This window comes from Trachypithecus francoisi, unplaced genomic scaffold (assembly GCF_009764315.1).
Source record: "Trachypithecus francoisi isolate TF-2019V2 unplaced genomic scaffold, Tfra_2.0 Lachesis_group12, whole genome shotgun sequence".
NCBI lineage: Eukaryota > Metazoa > Chordata > Mammalia > Primates > Cercopithecidae > Trachypithecus > Trachypithecus francoisi.
Window position 1 is genome coordinate 113,437,359 of NW_022681457.1, and position 24,500 is coordinate 113,461,858.

A 24,500-nucleotide genomic window follows, 5' to 3' on the forward strand; every position below is an offset into this window, starting at 1 on the left:
CGCGGTGGCTCAAGCCTGTAATCCCAGCACTTTGGGAGGCTGAGACGGGCGGATCACGAGGTCAGGAGATCGAGACCATCCTGGCGAACACGGTGAAACCCCGTCTCTACTAAAAATACAAAAACTAGCCGGGCGAGGCGGCGGGCGCCTGTAGTCCCAGCTACTCGGGAGGCTGAGGCAGGAGAATGGCGGGAACCCGGGAGGCGGAGCTTGCAGTGAGCTGAGATCCGGCCACTGCACTCCAGTCCGGGCGACAGAGCAAGACTCCGCCTCAAAAAAAAAAAAAAAAAAAAAATACAACAAATTAGCTAGGCGTGGTGGCGGGCACCTGTAGTCCCAGCAACTAGGGAGGCTGAGGCAGGAGAATGGCATGAACCCGGGAGGTGGAGCTTGCAGTGAGCCGAGATTGTGCCACTGTACTCCAGCCTGGGCAACAGAGCAGGACTCCATCTAAAAAATAATAATAATAATACAAAACTTAGCCAGGGGTAGTGGTGCACGCCTGTAGTCCCAGCCACTCAGGAGGCTGAGGCAGGAGAATCACTTGAACCCAGGAGGCGGAGGTTGCAGTGAGCCAAGATTGTGCCACTGCACTCCAGCCTGGGTGACAGAATGAGACTCTGTCTCATAAAAAATAAAATAAGATAAAAAAATTAGCTGGACATGGTGACGTGTGCCTGTGGTCCCAACTACCTGGGAGGCTGATGGCAGGAGGATTGCTAGAGCCAAGGAGGTCGAAGCTGCTGTGAACTGTGAGATCACACCACTGCACTCCAGCCTGGGTGACACAGTGGGACCCCGTCTCTAAGAAAAGAAAACACTGGCCAGGCTCGGTGGCTCAAGCCTGTAATCCCAACACTTTAAGAGGCCGAGACGGGCGGATCACGAGGTCAGGAGATCGAGACCATCCTGGCTAACCCGGTGAAACCCCATCTCTACTAAAAAATACAAAAAACTAGCCGGGCGAGGTGGCGGATGCCTGTAGTCCCAGCTACTCAGGAGGCTGAAGCAGGAGAATGGCGTTAACCCAGGAGGCGGAGCTTGCAGTGAGCTGAGATCTGGCCACTGCACTCCAGCCTGGGCGACAAAGCGAGACTCCATCTCAACAAAAAAAAAAAAAAGAAAACACCACCACCACCACCTAGCCAATCCCCATTCCCCATCCCCTCACCCCAGCAGAAACTTAGACACATTCCTAGAAGGAGTAAAATGAGCTGAGCATGGCATTGCATACCTGCAGTCCCAGCCACTTGGGAGGCCGAGGTGGGAGGATTGCTTGAACCCAGGAAGTAGAGGCTGCAGTGAGCTATGATTGCAGCACTGCACTCAAGCCTGGGCAACAGAACAGGATCCAAAAAAAAAAAGAGGGGAGGGGGCAGAGCCAGGATTTGTTTCCAGGCTGTTGTTGCCTAGGTCCAACTCCTGGCTCCCGGAGCAGCCTGTCCTCCCTGCCTGGAACTCTGAGCAGGCTGGAGTCATGGAGGTGATTCCCAGAATCCCAGAGTCAGGGAGGCTGGGGGCAGGGGCAGGTCACTGGACAAACAGATCAAAGGTGAGACCAGTGTAGGGCTGCAGACCAGCCCAGGCCAGCTGGACGGGTACACCATGAGGTAGGTGGGCGCCCACAGACTCCCTGCAGGGTGTGGGGCGGGAGCACAGGCCTGGGCCCTCACCACCCCTGCCCTGCCCGCAGGCTGCTGACCCTCCTGGGCCTGCTGTGTGGCTCGGTGGCCACCCCCTCGGGCCCAAAGTGGCCTGAACCTGTGTTTGGGCGCCTGGCATCCCCTGGCTTTCCAGGGGAGTACGCCAATGACCAGGAGCGGCGTTGGAGCCTGACCGCACCCCCCGGTTACCGCCTGCGCCTCTACTTCACCCACTTTGACCTGGAGCTCTCCCACCTCTGCGAGTACGACTTCGTCAAGGTGCCGTCAGGACGGGAGGGCTGGGGTCTCTCAGGATCAGGGGGTCTCCAAGGAGTAGCCAGGGTTCAGGGAGACCTGGGAGCAGGGGCCAGGCTTGGCCAGGAGGGAGATCAGGCCTGGGTCTTGCCTTCCCTCCCTGTGACACCTGACCCCACAGCTGAGCTCGGGGGCCAAGGTGCTGGCCACGCTGTGTGGGCATGAGAGCACAGACACGGAGCGGGCCCCTGGCAACGACACCTTCTACTCACCGGGCTCCAGCCTGGACATTACCTTCCGCTCCGACTACTCCAACGAGAAGCCGTTCACAGGGTTCGAGGCCTTCTACGCAGCCGAGGGTGAGCCAAGAGGGGACCTGCGACATCTCAGTCTGTGCAGCTGACTGTAGGGGTAACTCTGTCTTAGGCCAGGCAGCCCTGCCTTCAGTTTCCCCACCTCCCCCAGGGCAGGGGAGGGGCCTCTGGCCTGACACCATCTGCAATGCAAAGACCATAACAGCCGTGACCATGACCTCCATTCACATGGGCTGAGCGCCAGCTCTGAGCCAGGGACCTGAGGACAGCATCGCCTCAAGTGACAGAGGGACTGGCCGGGTGCGGGGGCTCATGCCTGTAATTAAGGCACTTTAGGAGGCCGAGGCTGGCTGATCACTTGAGGTCAGGAGTTCAAGACCAGCCAGGGCAACATGGTGAAACTCCATCTCCACTAAAACTACAAAAATTAGCTGGGCATGGTGGCATGCATCTGGAATCCCAGCTACTAGGGAGGCTGAGGCAGGAGAATTGTTTGAACCCGCGAGGCGGAGGCTGCGGTGAACTGAGATCGTGCCACTGCACTCCAGCCTGGGCAACAGAGCGAGACTCCGTCTCAAAAAACAAAAACCGAAAATGATGCAGGGGCTGAGGACCCCATTTACAGCTGACAAAGTGGGGCCCTGCCAGCGGGAGCGCTGCCAGGATGTTTGATTTCAGATCTCAGTCCCTGCAGAGACCAACTGTGTGACCTCAGGCAAGTGGCTCAATTTCTCTGCTCCTTAGGAAGGGGCTGCAAGGGTTTGGCGCTGTAGCCCCGCCCCCTGGGTTTGATTGACTCCGTCATTAGCTGGGTGGCCTTGGGCCGGACACTGAAACTCCCTCTGGTTTAACAGAGGTGATGTTTCCATCTTTCTCCCAGTGCTGCCGGGAGCTTGCAGCGACCCTAGGCCTGAAGGTGATTGGCCCGGCACCAGTTCCCCACCCTAGACAGGATGAGGCCTCCTCTGAGGTCCACTCTGAGGTCATGGGTCTCCTGGGAGGAGGCCAGGCTGGATCCTGCCTCTCCCTCCTGACAGCCTGCCTGGCCCTGCCTTTCCCCCGCCAGACATTGACGAGTGCCAGGTGGCCCCGGGAGAGGCGCCGGCCTGCGACCACCACTGCCACAACCACCTGGGTGGTTTCTACTGCTCCTGCCATGTAGGCTACGTCCTGCACCATAACAAGCGCACCTGCTCAGGTGAGGGAGGCTGCCTGGGCCCCAGCGCACCCTGTCCTGGGATACATGGGGCTCCTCAGGGCCATTGCTGCTTTGCCCAGGGGTGCAGAGGGCCCGGGCCCTGAACACTGCGTGCTTCTAGGCCCTCCCGCCTGCAGCTCCGCTTCTCAGCCCTGCTTCCCCTCCCAGCAGCCAGGCTCATTCCCACTGCCACCCTCCCCCACCATCTGAGGCTAATTCTAACACCTCGCCGTGTACCTGGCCCCACCTGGGTTCTGGGAACCCCTCATGTAGCCACTTCCCGCCGGGGCAGCCGTTGCCAGCTCCTGGGGTGGGAGAGTCGGGGGGATCTAGCCCTGGTTCCATGGGACCCCATCCCTGCACCGTGGAACCGGCCAGTGCTCTGGGGCATGGGCAGCCCCACCTGCTGGCACTGACGCTGCCTCCCCACACTTGGTTTCTCCCTCTCGGTGTCTCTCCTTGTCTCTCTGATCTCTCTTCCAGAGCAGAGCCTCTAGCCTCCCCTGGAGCTCCGGCCTGCCCAGCAGGTCAGAAACCAGAGCCAGCCTGCTGGCCTCAGCTCTGGGTCGGGCTGAGATGGCTGTGCCCCAACTCTCATTCACCCACCACAGACCCAATAATAAACCTGGCTCCACCCCACCTGCTGCTGCGTGTCTCTGGGGTGGGAGGGTCTGGAGGTGGCGGGGTGCGCTCCTCTCTGCCATCCCTCCTCACAGCCTCATGAACCCCAGGTCTGTGGGAGCCTCCTCCATGGGGCCACAGGCTCCTTGGCCAGAAGGGCTTACTCTCACCCCCGGTTTTGAAGATGAGGCACTGAGACCCAGAGAGTGGCAGGGCCTCGCTCGCGCCCAGGTCCCCCAGAGGCTGAGCCCAGAGTAATCGTGAACCACCTCCTGGGTCTGGCCTGGAGGAGCCTGACCCACAGAGGAGACACCCTGGGAAGTATTCATGGAGGGAGCAATCTGGTCCCCCCAAATCCAGGGGTGATTCCCACTGCCCCATAGGGCACGGCCATGTGGAAGAAGGCAGGTAATGTTGGGGCTCCCCACTTCCTAAAGGCCTCACAACTCGAATGCCCCCCACTGCAGCTGGAGGTGGGGTGGTGGTATGGGATGGGGACCAAGCCTTCCTTGAGGGATGGAGCCCAGCCTGATGGCAGCCTGTGGCAGCAGCATCAGCTGTTCCAGCGAGGAAGGAGCGCGCCAGACTCAGTCATGATCACTGTTGCCCTGAACTTCCAGGAGCTGCCCCCAGGGCAGGGGCCAGACCTGGCGGAAGGGGGTGATGAGAGACCCTTCTTCCGGACGGTTCCCCCAGGAACCCAGGGGGCTGGCTGGTCTTGGCTGGGTTCGGGTAGGAGACCCCTGATGAAAACTTTGGAATCGCTGGGGTGGCTGTAGGGGAATTTGGGGGAGAGCCAAAGGGGCCCTTAGGCTCGAGGAGACGCCCCTCTCTTTTCCCGAATTCCCAGGGACCAAGGAGACTGTCCCTTCTTCCTCCTTCCTGTGTGTCCATCCACCCCTGCCCTGCACCCCGGCAGAGCCTGGTGGAACTCAAGGCTCTAGCCCCCATCCTGGGGTTGTAACTTTGGCCCAGGACACCACCACACTCTTTGGAGGTGTGAGTGAGGGCCCATGCACTCCATGAGGCTAAAGCCTCAAAGCAAGAGAAACCCCTTCTCTAAGTGGCCCCTCAGCCATCAGGTGGGTCGTTTGGTTTCTGGCTAGGCCTCAGGGGCTGGCCGTCTGCAGGGCCCAGCCCAACCCAGGGATGCAGATGTCCCAGCCACATCCCTGTCCCAGTTTCCTGCTCCCCAAGGCACCCACCCTGCTGTTGGTGAGAGGGCTGATGGAGGGCACACCAAGTCACTCCCCCGCCTTCCCTCCTTCTAGCCCTGTGCTCCGGCCAGGTCTTCACCCAGCGGTCTGGGGAGCTCAGCAGCCCTGAATACCCACAGCCATACCCCAAACTCTCCAGTTGCACTTACAGCATCCGCCTGGAGGAAGGGTTCAGCGTCATTCTGGACTTTGTGGAGTCCTTCGATGTGGAGACGCACCCTGAAACCCTGTGTCCCTACGACTTTCTCAAGGTCTGGCTCCTGGGGCCATCATCTTGTCCCAGATCCTCCCCCTCAGCCCAGCTGCACCCCCTACTTCCTGCAGCAAGGCCCCCACCATGTTCCCGTCACCTTCAGCGACCCCCCACCTCTCCAGGTGCTACGGGGGTCCAAAGCTGGGGCCTTCTGAGTACAAGCGTGGGAGGGAGAGCGGGGAGGGGCACCCCGATCTGTGGCCTGGGGTGGCCTCATTGGCTCTCCCTGAACTGCTGAGAAGGTGGGCTGCTTCCCTCTGGCCCAGGCCAGACCCGGGCAGCCGCTCCCCTGCTTTCATGAGCTTCTTTCTCAGATTCAAACAGACAGTGAAGAACATGGCCCATTCTGTGGGAAGACATTGCCCCACAGGATTGAAACAAAAAGCAACACGGTAACCATCACCTTTGTCACAGATGAGTCAGGAGACCATACAGGCTGGAAGATCCACTACACGAGCACAGGTGAGCAAGTGGGTCTCAGATCCTGGCTGAAAGCACAGAGCTGCCCTCTCTCCTGGAGTGTTAAGGAGCTGTAGAGTGTGGGGCTCCTTCTGGCCCAGGACTAGGAAGGTACACCAGGTTTAGTGGTGTCTGAGGTATGAGGCAGCAGTCCTCTAAGGGGAAGCATCGGTTGTCCCTCCCTCCAGCCAGCCACCCATCCATCCTTCCACCACTCATCCTTCCAACCACCCATTCACCCATCCACTCATCCGTTTACCCACCCATCCTTCTGTCCACTCATCCTTCCAACCATCCATCAATCCACCCACCCATCCATCCTTTTGTCCACACAACCATCCACCCATTCTTCTACCTACCCATCCTATCCATCCATCCTTCTATTCAGCCATCCTTCTACCTACACATCCTTCATCCATTCATCCATTCATCCATCCAATCCATCTGTCCATTCACTCATCCTTCTACCTATCCATTCTTCTGTCATCAATCCATTCATCCTTCCAGCTATCCATCTATTCATCCACCTATCCTTCTACCCACCTATCCTTTTACCTACCCATTCTTCTATTCATCCACCATCCACCTATCCTACTACCCACTCATCCTTCTATCCACCCATCCTTTTACACATCCTTCTATCCATCCATACATACACCCATCCTTTTGTCCACCCATCCATCCATCCATCCTTCCATCCATGTATCCATGCATCCATCCATCCTTCCAGCTATCCATATATCCACCCACCCATCCTTTTACCTACCACTCTTATCCATCCACCCTTCCACTCATCCTTCCAGCCATCCATCTATCCATCCACCCATTGTTCTACCTACTTATCCATCCATGCACCCATCCATCCATTCATCTATCCACCAATTCTTCCACCTATCCATCTATCCATCCACTCATCCTTATATCCATCCATCCATCCATCCATCCTTCTGTCATCCACCCATCCACCCATCCTTCTACCTACACATCCTTCTATCCATCCATCCATCCATCCATCCATCCATCCTTCTGTCATCCACCCATCCACCCATCCTTCTACCTACACATCCTTCTATCCATCCATCCATCCATCCATCCATCCATCCATCCATCCTTCTGTCATCCACCCATCCACCCATCCTTCTACCTACACATCCTTCTATCCATCCATCCATTCATCCATCCATCCATCCATCCACCCACCCACCCATTCTTCCACCCACTCATCCTCTATCCACCCATCTTTCTATTTATCTACCCATCCACCCACCTATCTATCTATCCATCCATCCATTCATCTATCCATCCATCATCCATCCATCCATCCATCCACCCGCCCACCCACCCATACTTCCAGCCATCTATCCATCCGCTCATCCTTCTACCTACCCATCATTCCATCCATCCATCCATCCACCATCCGTCCGTCCACCCACCCACTTATTCTTCTCTCCATTCATCCTTCTATTCATCCATCCATCCACCCATTCATCTATCTACACATCCTTCTATCTATCCACCCATCCATCCTTCCAGCTGTCCATCTATCCACCCACCCACCCTTCTACTTACCAATCCCATCCATCCATCCCTCCGTCCATCCACTCATCCATCCATTCATCCATCTGACAATTTTCCCAGACATCTATCTATCCATCTGTCATCCTTCTACCTACCCATCCTTCCATTTATCCATCCATCCGTCCATCCTTCTATCCATCTACTCACCCATCCATCCTTCCACCCACCCATCCTTCTATCCACCCATCCTATTCATCTACCCATCTACCCTTCCTTCTACCAACATATTCATCCATCCATCCATGCATCCTTCCTTCCTTCCTTCCTTCTATCCATCCATCTACCCACCCATCCATCTACCCACCCATCCTTCCACCCACCCATCCTTATATTCATCTACCCATCCACCCATCCTTCTACCTGCACATCCTTCTATCTATCCATTCATTCATCCATCCATCTTTCCAGCTATCTATCTACCCACCCATCCTTCTACTTACCAATCCTATCCATGCACCCATTCTTCTACCGACCTACCCATCCATCCATCCATCCATCCACCCATTCTCCCAGCCATCCATCTGTCCACTCATTCTACCTACCCATCTTTCTATCCATCCATCCTTTATCCACCCACCCACTCATTCTTCTATCCACCCATTCTTCTATTCATCTACACATCCATCCATCCATCCACCCATCCACCCATCCATCCTTCCAGCTGTCCATCTATTCACCCACCCATTATTCTCCCTACCAATCCTATCCATCCATCCACCCACCCATCCATTCATCCATCTACCCATTCTTCCAGCCATTCATCCACCCATCCTATCCATCCATCCTTCTTCTTTTTTTTTTTGACAGAGTCTCGCTCTGTTGCCAGGCTGGAGTGCAGTGGCACAATCTCAGCTCACTGCAATCTCTGCCTCCTGGATACAAGCGATTCTCCTGCCTCAGCCTCCAGAGTAGCTGGGATTACAGGCATGCGCCACCGTGCCTAGCTAATTTTTGTATTTTTAGTAGAGGCAGGGTTTCACCATGTTGGCCAGGATGCTCTTGATCTCTTGACCTCATGATCTGCCTGCCTTGGCCTCCCAAAGTGCTGGGATTACAGACGTGAACCACCGAGCCCAGCCCCATCAATCCATCCTTCTATACATCTACCCACCCACCCACTCATCCTTCCATCCACCCATCCTTCTATCTATCCATTCTTCTATTCATCCAACCATCCACTCATCCTTCTACCCACACATCTTTTTGTCTATCCATCCATCCATCCTTCCAGCTATCCATCTATCCACCCACCCATCCTTCTACTTACCAATCCTATTCATCCATCCATCCATGCATCCATTCATCCATCCATCCATCCACCCACCCATACATCCATCCATGCATCCATCCATCCATTCATCCAGCCAGTCATTCATCTATCGATCCACCCATCTTTCTACCTACCAATCCCACTCATCCATCCATTCATCCTTTCATCCATCCTTCCAGTCATTCATCTATCCATTCATCCATTCTTCTACCTTACTTATCTTTCTATCCAGCCAGCCATCTATCCATCCACCCATCCTTTTGCCTACCAATCCTTCTATCCACCAATCTGTTCATCCATCCATCCACCATCCTTCCATCCACCATCATTCCATCCTATGGATGTGTACCAGGGATATGTAATGTGGAAGCCACGGTTCCAGCAGCCTCTGCTCAGTCCAGTGAGGGAACAGTCACAGAAACATAACCAGAACCCTGTGGCAAGCACAGCCTACAGCCAAGCACTGGACAATATGAGAGTCCAAAGGAGGACCTCACCAGACAGGGGCTAGGAGCTAGGAAGCGATCCTGGAATAGGAAAGGCCAAGATTGAATTTAAAGGATAAGTGGGTATTGGACAGTGTTCTAGGTGGCAGAAGAGCATGTGCAAAAGCCCCCCAGAGGCTTCAGTCTTCAGGGTGTGGAGCTGTAGAAGGTGAGGGGTGGGTATGAGTTGGGGCAGGGGAAAAAGGAGTTCTGACCATGGAGGGTTGCACCAGAGCCACAACTTGAGGAGTATGCAGCCAGATCTACACACTCTACCTCTCAGGACCACCCCTACTGGCCCTGGCTCTGCCCTCTGAGGCCCTGCCAGAACTGCCACCACCTCTTCCTCGTGACAGACACTCAAGTGCTAGAAGCCCTGGGCTCCCACAGGTCCACCAAGGCTATCCCTGGAGATTGATTCCTCAAGGGGAGACTTTGGGACCTGCATGGGACTGAGAGCTGCCCCAGGCCACAGGCTGGGTCAGGGGCACTCAGGTGCACCCAGCTGCCCCAGCAGCTTGGCAGAGACCACTGGGCCCTAGCAGGTGCCGGAGGGAGGAGAGGACTCAGAAACTGACCGGTGGGTTTTAAGGGGCAGCTGGGGAGCACTGAAGCCTTGGGGTGAGTGGAGGCCAGGGTTTGGGGGCCAGAGTGGAATCCAGTGTCCTGGTGGGTTGAGCACTGTGGATAGGCGCTCATGAGAGGCAGCTGTGAAGGTGAATTACAGCTCCACCAAGCAGTAGCCTAGGTGCTTTGTATTTGATCTTCACAACAGCCCTGGAGCAACTATTATCCTCATCACCCGCTCCCCATCTTGCAGATGAAGAAACTGAGGTTCCGAGAGGTTACACATAACCACTGGGAAATGGAGAGTTATGATTTAAACCCAGCTCCAGTCCCATGCAGGTCCCAAAGCCTCCCCCGAGCTCTCTTCCTCAAAGTTACACTCTGTCTCGGTTTCCAGCGTGGCTCTGAAGTTCCTGGCTTACAGCAGACATTCTATTTATGGGGACTGCCCCATCTTCCCCCATACCCGGCTTTCTCACATACCTTTGGCTCAGTCCCAGGGAAAACAAGAAACCTTAATTTGCAAAAGCACCTGAGAGTTTAATCTTGCCTTTGGTGTTAAATCTCAAGAACCCTACCCCACGAATGGCAAGCTCTCTTTACATGTTGAGTATTTCCTTTATAAACTAAGAACTTCAGACAGCTCGATTCGGACTTGGGTGCTATAGACCTCATCAAAACCAATAAGCCTGGTTTCCTCTGCGCAGCGCAGCCTTGCCCTTATCCGATGGCGCCACCTAATGGCCACGTTTCACCCGTGCAAGCCAAATACATCCTGAAAGACAGCTTCTCCATCTTTTGCGAGACTGGCTATGAGCTTCTGCAAGTGAGTTAAAACAAGACTAAGTACACCACTATCAATCACGATCGCTTTGAAATGTGAACATATTTCTATCTGCAGATATGTGAAAGGAAAGTGGGAAAATCGTGTGTCAGCATGATTTCTTCTATCTTTAAATGATAAAAAGCCAAGAAATAAGTTTGCAGAGGACAAAAATGATGGCTATGGAAAATTTGATTCTGGGAATTCTGCCCTTTCTTTCTTTTTCTTTTCTTTTCTTTTTTTTTTTTTTTTGAGACGGAGTCTCACTCTGTCGCCCAGGCTGGAGTGCAGTGGCCCGATCTCGGCTCACTGCAAGCTCTGCCTCCCGGGTTAACGCCATTCTCCTGCCTCAGCCTCCCGAGGAGCTGGGATTACAGGCGCCCGCCACCACGCCTAGCTAATTTTTTGTATTTTTAGTAGAGACAGGCTTTCACCGTGTTAACCAGGATGGTCTCGATCTCCTGACCTCGTGATGCGCCCGTCTCAGCCTCCCAAAGTGCTGGGATTACAGGCGTGAGCCACCTCGCCTGGCCTCTTTCTTTTTTCTTTAAACATAAGTTTAAATTTACGTAAGCGAGCCCTTTGTTTTAAAGCTACTTTGGAAAGCTGGTGATGAAAATAGGCAATTTGGCCAGGCACAGGGGCTCACACCTGTATTCCCAGCACTTTGGGAGGCTGAAGCAGGCAGATCACTTGAGGCCAGGAGTTCGAGACCAGCCTGGCCAACGTGGTGAAACCCCATCTCTACTAAAAATACAAAAATTAGGCCGGCGTGGTGGCTCACGCCTGTAATCCCAGCACTTTGGGAGGCCGAGGCCGGCAGATCACGAGGTCAGGAGATCGAGACTATCCTGGCCAACATGGTGAAACCCCATCTCTACTAAAAATACACACACACAAAATTAGCCGGGCGTGGTAGTGGGCGCCTGTAGTCCTAGCTACTCGGGAGGCTGAGACAGGAGAATGGAGAATGGTGTGAACCCGGGAGGCGGAGCTTGCAGTGAGCCGAGATCACGCCACTGCACTCCCGACTGGGCAATAGAGCGAGACCCCATCTCAGATAATAATAATAACAAGAAGAAGAAGAAGTAGTAAAAATACAAAAATTAGATGGGGTAGTAGCCCCGTCTCTACTAAAAATACAAAATTATTAGGTGGCTGGCGCCTATGTAATCCCAGCTACCCAGGTGGCCGAGGCAGGAGAATCGCTTCAGCCTGGGAGGCGCAGGCTGCAGTCAGCTGAGATTGCACCACTGCACTCCAGCCTGGGCGACAGAGCGAGACTCTGTCTCAAAAAAATGCATACAATAAAATAAAATGGGCAACTTTTCTGTTGGTCACACACGACAGCAGCTCTTTGTAAAGTGGCTGGAACGACAGAAAGATGAGTTTACTATCCTGTTCCATGTGACCTGCCTTGCATCAAATTAAAGTCCTCCCCCGGTCAAATGACCTTTCCATGAAACAACTCCTAGGCCCACAGAAAAGTGGACAGGCCCAGGAAATAGTGTGTTCTGCAAAGTTATCAATAGTGATCACTGTTAAGGGAGGAGTATAATTTCTTTCTTTCTTTTTTTTTTTTTTGAGACGGAGTCTTGCTCTGCCGCCCAGGCTGGAGTGCTGTGGCCAGATCTCAGCTCACTGCAAGCTCCGCCTCCCGGGTTCACGCCATTCTCCTGCCTCAGCCTCCCGAGTAGCTGGAACTACAGGCGCCCGCCACCTCGCCCGGCTAATTTTTTTTGTATTTTTTAGTAGAGACGGGGTTTCACCGTGTTAGCCAGGATGGTCTCGATCTCCTGACCTCGTGATCCGCCCGTCTCGGCCTCCCAAAGTGCTGGGATTACAGGCTTGAGCCACCACACCCGGCCGGGAGGAGTATAATTTCAAAAAATGCTTAGCATGTTGCTTTAGGGGCACAGGTAAGAAATTAGCACGTCCTCTTTATGTTCTTCAAAATTGTCACTGAATCCCAGTGGTAAGAAGTAATAACATTGGAATGATAACTAGCTATGCAATCCACAGTCCTGTGGAGGGTCAAAAAAAAAAAAAAAAGTGAGACACTTTTCCCACCTTGCAAACTTCTTGAGTAGGCTCTTTTCCACAGCTTCTCGGACCACAAACCTCTTTAGTTTCTGACTTAACACAAAAAGTCCTGAAATCCTTTGAAGCACAGGGTTTCTGCCAGAGCCGTCTTCTTGTATTTTAATGTTTGATTTTAGAAAAACATTATCTCAGCAAGTCGAAAAATGTTTCCCTGTGAATGACACTGGCAGTGGAAGCTGGTGGACAGCACACAGATGAAACTCACAAAAGAATTCTTAGTAGCCCTCCTCCAGTGAATGGCCACAGGCTAGACAGATACACAGACATACTTGCAAGTCTTATCACACCTGCTTTTTCAAACTTGTCACCACAGCCCTCTGTTTTTTTTTTCTTTTTGGACAGGGTCTCACTTTGTCACGCAGGTTGGAGGGCAGTGGTGCGATATCATGGCTCACCACAGCCTTGACCTCTCAGGTTCAAGCAATCTCTCACCCCAGCCTCCCAAGTACCTGGGACTACAGGCGAGCATCAACATGCCCGGCTAAGTTTTGTCTTTTTTGTAGAGGTGGGGGGGTCTCACTATGTTGCCCAGGCTGGTCTTGAACTTCTGAGCTCAAGCAGTCCTCCCACCTTGGTTGGCCTCCTAATGTGCTGGGATCACAGGCGTGAACCACTGCACCTGGCCCTCTGTCACTTTATATAAAGAAACGGTGGAACATCAGATGCAGAAATGTTGAGATATGATGATGATGACAGGATGATTTGAGACAGGGTCTCACTCTGTCGCCCAGGCTGGAGTGCAGTGTTGCAATATCAGCTCACTGCAACCCCCGCCTCACACATTCAAGCAATTCTCCTGCCTCAACCTCCTGAAGAGGTGGGATTACAGGTGCACGCCACCACGCCAGGCTAAATTTTTGTATTTTTTAGTAGAGACAAGGTTTCACCATGGTGGCCAGGCTGGTCTTGAACTCCTGGCCTCAAGTGATCCACCTGCCTTGGTCTCCAGGTGTGCTGGGATTACAGGCATGAGCCACCACACCCAGCTAAGATCTGATATGTTTTTGCATTACAGTGAAAAACAAACAAACAAAAGAATCATAAATTGCTGCAAAGTTTCCATCCGATTCATAAAATGCCAATACCTGTTGAACAATGAAATACATAACCTAGGTGGCATAGATGTGCACTGAGGCAGTGGGGCAGTGTGTCCATGTGCCAGGTCCCCTAAACCCCAGCACATGCAGATACTGGTCATGTGCGATGCCACCCGCTTTGGGAGTACCTCGTAAAACACTAGAATAGGAAGTACTGTGAGACCACAGCTTTGGGGAGTGATTTTATGATATAAACAAGGAAATTAATATATTCTGAATTCTTCTTCAGGGTCACTTGCCCCTGAAATCATTTACCGCAGTTTGTCAGAAAGATGGATCTTGGGACCGGCCAATGCCTTCGTGCAGCAGTACGGTCATGTGGTGACTACAATCCTCATAACCGCCCGGAACTCCCTCTGCTGCTAACTGTTGCTGCTTCTATTGCTTCTCTGGTTTTCTGTTTCTTTTCTCTTCTTTTCTTTTCTTCTTCTTCTTTTTTTTTGAGATAGGGTCTTGCTCTGTTGCCCAGACTAGAGTGCAGTGGTGTGATCTTGGCTCACTGCAACTTCTGTCTCCCAGGCTTAAGCAATCCTCCTGCCTCAACCTCCTGAGTAGCTGGGACTACAGGTGCCTGACACCATGCCTGGCTAATTTTTGTACTGTTTGTAGAGACAGAGTTTTACCATGTTGCCCAGGCTGGTCTCGAACTCCTGACCTCAAGTGATCCGCCCGTCTCGGCCTCCCAAAGTGCCAAGATTACAGGCGTGAGCCACTGTGCCCGGATCCTTGGTTTTTTAATGATCCGTTTATCAGCGCTTGAATTTCAAATTTGCTTCTTTTCTCCCATCTCTCAGTGCACTCTTAGAGGTTAAAACAACCAACCTACTAGGGAAGGGATATGCTTTAGAAAAGTATGTTCTTTGACAAGTTGTTGTTGTTTTCTTTCTTTTTTTTTTTTTCTGAGACAGGTTCTCACTCTGTTGACCAGGTTGGAGTACAATGGTGTGATCTCGGATCATGCAATCTCTGCCTCCTGGGTTCAAGCGATTCTCCCACGTCAGGCTCCCCAGGAGCTGGGAGGCACTACCAGCACATGCCACTATGCCAGGCTAATTTTTATATTTTTTTGGTAGAGATGGGGGTTTCACCATGTTGGCCATGCTGATCTTGAACTCCTGACCTCAGGTGATCTGCCCACCTCGGCCTCCCAAAGTGTGAGTGCGTGTCTGTGTGTGTGTGTTTGAGACAGAGTCTCACTCTGTCACCCAGGCTGGAGTGCAGTGGCAATCTCAGCTCATTGCAACCTCTGCCTCCCAGGTTCAAAAGATTCTCGTGCCTCAGCCTCCTGAGTAGCTAGGATTACAGGCACATGCCACCACACCCCGCAAATTTTTATATTTTTTTGGTAGAGACGAGGTTTCACCATGTTGGCCAGGCTGGTCTCGAACTCCTGACCTCAAGTGATCCACCTGCCGCAGGCTCCCAAAGTGTGTTCTTTGATAATATTTTTTTGTTTGGAGACGGAGTCTTGCTCTGTAGCCCAGGCTGGGGTGCAGTGGTGCAATCTTGGCTCACTGCAACCTCCACTTCCTGGGTTCAAGCAATTCTCCTGCCTCAGCTTCCTAAGTAGCTGGAATTACAGGCACACGCCGCCACACCTGGATAATTTTTTTGTATTTTAGTAGAGACGGGGTTTCACCATGTTGCCCAAGCTGGTTTGAACTCCTGAGCTCAGGCAATCCGTCTGCCTCGGCCTCCCAAAGCACTAGGATTACAGGCATGAGCCACAGTGCCTGGCCTGACAATATTTTTCTAAGTATAAAAATAACAATACTCATGGTAGAAGATGAAAGATAGAAAATACAGAAAATTGGCTGGGCGCGGTGGCTCAAGCCTGTAATCCCAGCACTTTGGGAGGCCGAGACAGGCGGATCACGAGGTCAGGAGATCGAGACCATCCTGGCGAACACGGTGAAACCCCGTCTCTACTAAAAAATACAAAAAAAAAAAAAAAAAAAAAGAAAATACAGAAAATTATGAACATCTTAATGCCCATAATGCCACCATATGCAGGTATAATCATTACTTGTTTATGTTTATTTATTTTTTATTTTTGAGAGTTTTCATTCTTTTTTGAGACGGAGTCTCATTCTGTTGCCCAGGCTGGAGTGGAGTGGTGCCATCTAGACTCACTGCAAGCTCCTCCTGTCAGGTTCAAGCAATTATCCTGCTCAGCCTCCTGAGTAGCTGGGATTACAAGCGCCTGTCACCAAGCCCAGCTAATGTTTGTATTTTAGTAGAGAGGAGGTTTCACCATGTTGGCCAGGCTGGTCTTGAACTCCTGACTTCAAGTGATCCACCCGCCTCAGCCTCCCAAAGTGTTGGGATTACAGGCGTGAGCCACTGCGACCAGCCATTTTTTTTTTTTTTTTTTTTTTTTTACAGGGTCTCATTCTGTCGCCAGGCTGGAGTGCAGTGGCACAGTCTCGGCTCACTGAAATCTCCTCCTCTGGGGTTCAAGCGATTCTCCTGCTTCAGCTTCCCCAGTAGCTGGGATTAGAGGTGCCTGCCACCACACCCCGTAATTTTAAAATTTAATTTAATTTAATTAAATTTTTTTTTTGAGACGGAGTCTAGCTCTGTCTCCCAGGCTGGACTGCAGTGGCCGGATCTCAGCTCACTGCAAGCTCCGCCTCCTGGGTTTCCGCCATTCTCCTGCCTCAGCCTCCCGAGTAGCTGGGACTACAGGCGCCCACCACCTCGCCCGGCTAGTTTTTTTGTATTTTTTAGTAGAGACGGGGTTTCACCATGTTGCCCAAGCTGGTTTGAACTCCTGAGCTCAGGCAATCCGTCTGCCTCGGCCTCCCAAGCACTAGGATTACAGGCATGAGCCACAGTGCCTGGCCTGACAATATTTTTCTAAGTATAAAAATAACAATACTCATGGTAGAAGATGAAAGATAGAAAATACAGAAAATTGGCTGGGCGCGGTGGCTCAAGCCTGTAATCCCAGCACTTTGGGAGGCCGAGACAGGCGGATCACGAGGTCAGGAGATCGAGACCATCCTGGCGAACACGGTGAAACCCCGTCTCTACTAAAAAATACAAAAAAAAAAAAAAAAAAGAAAATACAGAAAATATGAACATCTTAATGCCCATAATGCCACCATATGCAGGTATAATCATTACTTTGTTTATGTTTATTTATTTTTTATTTTTGAGACGGAGTCTCATTCTGTTGCCCAGGCTGGAGTGGAGTGGTGCCATCTAGACTCACTGCAAGCTCCTCCTGTCAGGTTCAAGCAATTATCCTGCCTCAGCCTCCTGAGTAGCTGGGATTACAAGCGCCTGTCACCAAGCCCAGCTAATGTTTGTATTTTTAGTAGAGAGGAGGTTTCACCATGTTGGCCAGGCTGGTCTTGAACTCCTGACTTCAAGTGATCCACCCGCCTCAGCCTCCCAAAGTGTTGGGATTACAGGCGTGAGCCACTGCGACCAGCCATTTTTTTTTTTTTTTTTTTTTTTTTTACAGGGTCTCATTCTGTCGCCAGGCTGGAGTGCAGTGGCACAGTCTCGGCTCACTGAAATCTCCTCCTCTGGGGTTCAAGCGATTCTCCTGCTTCAGCTTCCCCAGTAGCTGGGATTAGAGGTGCCTGCCACCACACCCCGTAATTTTAAAATTTAATTTAATTTAATTAAATTTTTTTTTTTGAGACGGAGTCTAGCTCTGTCTCCCAGGCTGGACTGCAGTGGCCGGATCTCAGCTCACTGCAAGCTCCGCCTCCTGGGTTTCCGCCATTCTCCTGCCTCAGCCTCCCGAGTAGCTGGGACTACAGGCGCCCACCACCTCGCCCGGCTAGTTTTTTTGTATTTTTTAGTAGAGACGGGGTTTCACTGTGTTAGCCAGGATGGTCTCGATCTCCTGACCTCGTGATCCGCCCATCTCGGCCTCCCAAAGTGCTGGGATTACAGGCTTGAGCCACCGCGCCCGGCCTTAATTTTTTAATTTTCATAGAGGCGGGGTTTCACCATGTTGCCCAGGCTTGTCTCTAACTCCTAATCTCAAGTGATCCACCCACCTTGGCCTCCCAAAGTGCTGAGATTACAGGTGTGAGCCACCGGGCCCGGCCTAATCGTTACTCTTTTGGCGTGTGTCCCTCCAATTACACACAATTCACACGTGTGAGCAAGTATATACTACTGTATGTAGAAAGGGGGGGTGATTTTATGTGGTAATACACACACCCCAAACTGGGATAATGATGTACATTACCATTTTGTAACTAAAAATCATGTATTTTTTTCTTGGAGACAGGGTCTTGCCTTGTCACCCAGGCTGGAGTGCAGTGGCTCAATCATAGCTCATATGACACACCCTCAAACTCCTGGGCTCAAGTGATCCTCCTGTCTCAGCCTCCTGAGTAGCTCGGAACACAGGCACGTGCCACATATCCAGCTCCTTTTAAATTTTTGCTAGAGATGGGGTCTCACTATGTTGCCCAGGCTGCCCTGGCCTCTCTAAGTGCTGGGATTACAGGTGTGAGCCACCATGCCCAGTGAGCTTTAGAAAGACTTCCAAGTCTAAATACTTCAACTTATTAAAGGAATCAGAATAAGCTGGATTTTTTGTTTTGGAGGCAAGGTCTCTATCAATCACCCAGGCTGTAGAGCAGTGGTATGATCATAGCTCACTATAACCTCAACCTCCCAGGCTCAAGTGATCCTCCTGCTTCAGCCTCCAGAGTAGCTGAGACCATACCACCAAGCCCAGCCAATTTACCTTTTGTAGATAGGGTTTTGCTGTTGCCCAGGCTGGTCTTGAACTCCTGGTCTCAAGTGACCTTCCCACCTTGGCCTCCCAAAATGCTGATTACAGGTTTGAACCACCACGCCTGGCTCCTCCAATCTTACTGTCGTGTCCTTTTCTACCTTTACTGCCTTGTGAATTGCAACCTTTTACATCGAACCAGCCTGTGCCATGTTGCGTGCTGTTCTGCTGCAGACCTTTCTTATATTTGACGTGAGGGTGCTAAGGAGCTCCGGTGGTTTCAAATTCTTTCTCCAGGAAAGGCAGCACACCTCTTCCTCCGCATGGACCACTCCCCTTCAGTTCAGCCATTTAGTTACCTTCCCCCTCAGCCTCCCAATAATTGGGACAAGAGGCACGTGCCACCATGCTCGACTTTTTAATCTTTTGTAGAGAGGGGGTCTTGCCATGTTGCCCAGGCTGGTCTCAAACTCCTGAGCTCAAGGGATTTGCCCGCCTCGGCCTCCCAAAGGTACTTCTCCAGACCTTTGGAAAGTTAGCATTGAAATGATCAACGGATTCCTCCCTCCCACGCTTCTTTCTTAGTTGTTGACTGTGGCCCTCCTGATGATCTACCCAGTGGCCGAGTGGAGTACATCACAGGTCCTGAAGTGACCACCTACAAAGCTGTGATTCAGTACAGCTGTGAAGAGACCTTCTACACAATGAAAGTGAATGATGGTATGCATATTGTTCAAAGATGGGGGTGGGCAATACTTGGAACTTAAGCCCCCATGGTCTGAAAATAAACTTTAACCAACATTTTTGGCTAAGGCTAGACAAAAGATTAAAAGTCACTTCTCCCATCCGCTAAGTGAAATATTATAGCTAAAGTGACTTTAATGTCAATTTGCAAAAATCTGAAAACAGATCTAGTAAATGACTACTACAAACACACAATATATTCCAAATGGTTTAATTTAACAAGTCAAAACCTTATCATTAAGCACTTGAGATCTTGATACATATTCAAGTTACACATCTAAAAGGTTTCCACTTTGCAAGCAAACATGGTAATGCAGAGACCTCCTATTTATGAAATCATGTAAATGGTTCTTCAGACACCTCTATTTCCCACAGATGCTCAAGAATCGACATTTTTCAAGGGGGTATTCAAGCAAATGACAACCATCTTCTACATGCAGTTAAACATTTTTGCTTTTCCAATGATTTGCAGGTAAATATGTGTGTGAGGCTGATGGATTCTGGACGAGCTCCAAAGGAGAAAGATCACTGCCAGTCTGTGAGCCCGGTAATGGACACACTTACACAAGAGATTGGAAATTGATGCAAAGTAGAACTGGGTAGGAGGCAGTAAGGAGAGCTTTAGCTGTGGTAGGCAGAAATTTAACTTCAGCACTTGGCTCTTAGGCTAAGTTCTTATTTCCAAATAATATGTTCTCATTACCCCTTTCCACATACAGAGGTTGTTAGGTGCTGACTGCATCAGTCATTTGATTATTTTTGATCTTATAACTAGGCAAGCATAAAAAATTAAATGATTTTTAGGCCAGGTGTGGCTCATGCCTGTAATCCCAGCACTTTGGGAGGCCAAGGCAGGTGGGTCACCTGAGGCTGGGAGTTTGAGACCAGCCTGACCAGCATGGAGAAATCCCATCTCTACTAAAAATACAAAATTAGCCGGGCGTAGTGGTACATGCCTGTAATCCCAGCTACTTGAGAGGCTGAAGCAGGAGAATCGCTTGAACCTGGGAGGTGGAGGTTGCAATGAGCTGAGATCGCACCATTATACGCCAGCCTGGGCAACAGTAGTGAAATTCCGTATCAAAAAAAAAAAAAAAAAAAAGATTTAAAAAATTATCTTGAACAATTTATACATTTATAAATACGAGTTATTCTGTTGAGTTACTATGTTAAAATGCTATTAAAACCCAAAGCTAATAATTTCCTCGAGCAATTGTTTTCAACATCTAGTCTTTTAACATCAATGCAATCTGCCTTTTAATAGCACTTTATTTTTTTAAACCAGAATTGGCTCCAAAGATAATAGTTGAGTAGAATGCTTTTTTTTTTTTTTTTTTTGAGAGGGAGTCTCGCTCTGTCGCCAGGTTAGAGTGCAGTGGTGTAATCTCGGCTCACTGCAACCTCCCCCTCTGTAGAATTATTAAAAAAAACAAATTGGGGCCCGGCGCGGTGGCTCACACCTGTAATCCCAGCACTTTGGGAGGCTGAGGTGGGTGGATCACGAGGTCAGGAGATCGAGACCATCCTGGCCAACATGGTGAAACCCCGTCTCTACTTAAAAAAAAAAATTAGCCAGGCGCGGTGGCGGACACCTGTAGTCCCAGCTACTTGGGAGGCTGAGGCAGGAGAATGGCGTGAACCCGGGAGATGGAGCTTGCAGTGAGCCAAGATCTTGCCACTGCACTCCAGCCTGGGCAACAGAGCGACACTCCATCTCAGAAAAAAAAAAAAAAAGCACTTTGGGAGGCTGAGGCGGGCGGATCATGAGGTCAGGAGATCGAGACCAGTCTGGCTAACACGGTGAAACCCCGTCTCTATTAAAAATACAAAAAATTGGCCGGGCGCGGTGGCTCAAGCCTGTAATCCCAGCACTTTGGGAGGCCGAGACGGGCGGATCACGAGGTCAGGAGATCGAGACCATCCTGGCTAACACAGTGAAACCCCGTCTCTACTAAAAAAAAAATATAAAAAATTAGCCGGGCGAGGTGGCGGGCGCCTGTAGTCCCAGCTACTCGGGAGGCTGAGGCAGGAGAATGGCGTGAACCCGGGAGGCGGAGCTTGCAGTGAGCTGAGATCCGGCCACAGCACTCTAGCCTGGGCGACAGAGCGAGACTCCGTCTCAAAAAAAAAAAAAAAAAAAAAAAAAAAAATACAAAATTAGCTGTGTGTGGTGGCGGGCTCCTGTAGTCCCAGCTACTCGGGAGACTGAGGCAGGAGAATGGCGTGAACTCGGGAGGCGGAGCTTGCAGTGAGCCGAGATTGTGCCATCGCACTCCAGCCTGGTGACAGAGACTCGTCTCAAAAAAAAAAAATCAGAAAGATAGTAACATATTAATTTACCCTTGTGTTATTTGGCTCAGTTTTTTTTTTTTTTTTTTAGACAGAGTCGCTCTGTCGCCCAGGCTGGAGTGCAGAGGCGCGATCTCGGCTCACTGCAAGCTCCGCCTCCCGGGTTCATGCCATTCTGCCTCAGCCTCCCCAGTAGCTGGGACTACAGGCGCGTGCCGCCACTCCCGGCTAATGTTTTTGTATTTTTCTAGAGACGGGGTTTCACTGTGTTAGCCAGGATGGTCTCGATCTCCTGACCTCATGATCCACCCGCCTCAGCCTCCCAAAGTGCTGGGATTACAGGTGTGAGCCACCGTGCCTGGCCCAGTCTGTAGGTTTTAATGCAAGTACACTACCACAACAGGAAACATATGCTACATTAATGGCTGTATTTAATTTGCAATAAAGATAGAAAACTTAGTTTGGAAGAATCAACTAGACCAAAAATATAATTCTGGAACCTGCAGGGTCCTAGCCACAACTGCAACATTCTAATGTCTAAAACATTTGTATGTTCAAAGGTAAAAGTAATTTTGCAAATCCTGATACTGACTTTAGTTCCTGCTTTCCTAGGATTACATAAATACCCATTTTACAAGTAGGAAAACAGAAACAGTGAAAGGTTATGTCCTTCTAATTCCTATGCACATCATCCAGTCCATCTGCTCAGACAATGCCTGCTTGCCCTGTTAATTTTCCTAATTTTTTTTTTTTGAGATGGAGTTTTGCTCTTGTAGCCCAGGCTAGAGTGCAGTGGTGTGACTTGGCTCACTGCAACCTCTGCCTCCCAGGTTCAAGAAATTCTCCTGCCTCAGCCTCCCGAATAGCTGGGATTACACGTGCCCACTACCATGCCCGGCTAATTTTTGTATATGTAGTAGAGAAAGCATCTCACCATGTTGGCCAGGCTGGTCTCAAACTCCTGACCCCAGGTGATCCACCCACCTCAGCCTTCCTAAGTGCTGGGATTACAGGTGTGACACTGCAGTCAGCCAATTTTTTTGAGACAGTCTTGCTCTGTTGCCCAGCCTGTAGTGCAGCGGCACAATCTCAACTCACTGCAAGCTCCGCCTCCCGGGTTCCCACCATTCTCCTGCCTCAGCCTCCCGCGTAGCTGGGACTACAGGCATCCACCACCACACCCGGCTCCCTTTCTGTACTTTTAGTAGAGATGGGGTTCACCATGTTAGCTAGGATGGTCTGGATCTCCTAACCTCGTGATTCGCCTGCCTTGGCCTCCCAAAGTGCTGGGATTACAGGCATGAGGCACCACGCCCTGCCTTCCCAGTCTTATAGACCAAATTATTTTAGCAAAACAAAATAACTTCTAAAAGTCAGTTTTCACTAATCTCGTTTTCTGAGGAGCTAAGAAATACCAAAAGGTTTTATCAGGTGTTTTAACTATGATGTTTTAAAATAGCCTCACTTGCCTGTATAGGTGGTCACCCACCAATTCATGTAATTTTTGGTTGACATCGAACATATACTTGAAAGTGGTCATAATTTAAGAAAAACATGACTGACATTTTTACAAAGGCTCTCTGCCTATCTGCTTTTTTCCCTCAGTTTGTGGACTATCAGCCCGTACAACAGGAGGGCGTATATACGGAGGGCAAAAGGCAAAACCTGGTGATTTTCCTTGGCAAGTCCTGATACTAGGTGGAAGCACAGCAGCAGGTGCACTTTTATATGACAACTGGGTCCTAACAGCTGCTCATGCCGTATATGAGCAAAAACATGATGCATCCTCCTTGGACATTCGAATGGGCGCCCTGAAGAGACTATCACCTCATTATACACAAGCCTGGGCTGAAGCTGTTTTTATACATGAAGGTTATACTCACGATGCTGGCTTTGACAATGACATAGCACTGATTAAATTGAATAACAAAGTTGTAATCAACAGCAACATCACGCCTATTTGTCTGCCAAGAAAAGAAGCTGAATCCTTTATGAGGACAGATGACATTGGAACTGCATCTGGATGGGGATTAACCCAAAGAGGCTTTCTTGCTAGAAATCTAATGTATGTCGACATACCAATTGTTGACCATCAAAAATGTACTGCTGCATATGAAAAGCCACCCTATCCAGGGGGAAGTGTAACTGCTAACATGCTTTGCGCTGGCCTAGAAAGTGGGGGCAAGGACAGCTGCAGAGGTGACAGCGGAGGGGCACTGGTGTTTCTAGATAATGAAACACAGAGGTGGTTTGTGGGAGGAATAGTGTCCTGGGGTTCCATGAATTGTGGGGAAGCAGGTCAGTATGGAGTCTACACAAAAGTCATTAACTATATTCCCTGGATCAAGAACATAATTAGTAATTTTTAATTCGCGTGTCTGCAGTCAGTCAAGGATTCCTCATTTTTAGAAATGCGTGTGAAGACCTTGGCAGCAACGTGACCTGAGAAGCATTAATCATTACTATGAACATGGCAGTTGTTGCTCCACCCAAAAAACAGACTCCAGGTGAGACTGCTGTCATTTCTCCACTTACCAGTTTAATTCCAACCTTACCCACCGACTCAAGGGGACATAAGCTACGAGTGACAGAACCGTTGCCAACCCAATGTAATGTCATTGCTCAAATTATATTTCGTTACTTTAAAAGGCCAGTCTCTTTCCATACTGGCTGTTGGCATTTCTGTAAACTGCCTGTCCATGGTCTTTGACTGTTTTTAAACTTGTTCTTATTGATCTCTGTAAGTGCTTTATATATTATAGCAGTACTGATTCAAGGATAACCCTGCATCTTTTTGGGTAGGTAGGCTGGAAACACGATACTTCAGCCCAGGTACTAAAATTTCCATGTAAAACCAATACCACAAAATGGTGGGA

General features: G+C 50.5%; 1 protein-coding gene across 3 annotated transcripts; it reads left to right on the forward strand.

Moving 5' to 3' along the window:
• The first annotated feature begins 1,494 nt into the window (after positions 1–1,494).
• On the forward strand, positions 1,495–24,359 carry MASP2 (mannan binding lectin serine peptidase 2). Of its 3 annotated transcripts, XM_033228398.1 has the most exons (11): positions 1,495–1,610; positions 1,694–1,922; positions 2,080–2,257; positions 3,279–3,410; positions 5,303–5,499; positions 5,816–5,963; positions 10,568–10,686; positions 14,113–14,191; positions 19,177–19,311; positions 19,808–19,882; positions 23,230–24,359. In XM_033228398.1, exons 1-11 carry the CDS (start codon positions 1,606–1,608, stop codon positions 23,991–23,993), a joined length of 2,061 nt encoding a protein of 686 aa, XP_033084289.1. In that variant the 5' UTR covers positions 1,495–1,605; the 3' UTR covers positions 23,994–24,359. The 3 variants fall into 3 exon arrangements, 2 of the variants coding, with proteins under 2 accessions (XP_033084289.1, XP_033084291.1); XR_004441104.1 differs by lacking the exon at positions 14,113–14,191 and having other exon boundaries at positions 23,230–23,572; XM_033228400.1 differs by lacking the exons at positions 5,303–5,499; positions 5,816–5,963; positions 10,568–10,686; ... (2 more) ...; positions 19,808–19,882; positions 23,230–24,359 and adding an exon at positions 3,894–4,049.
• Positions 24,360–24,500: the final 141 nt, after the last annotated feature.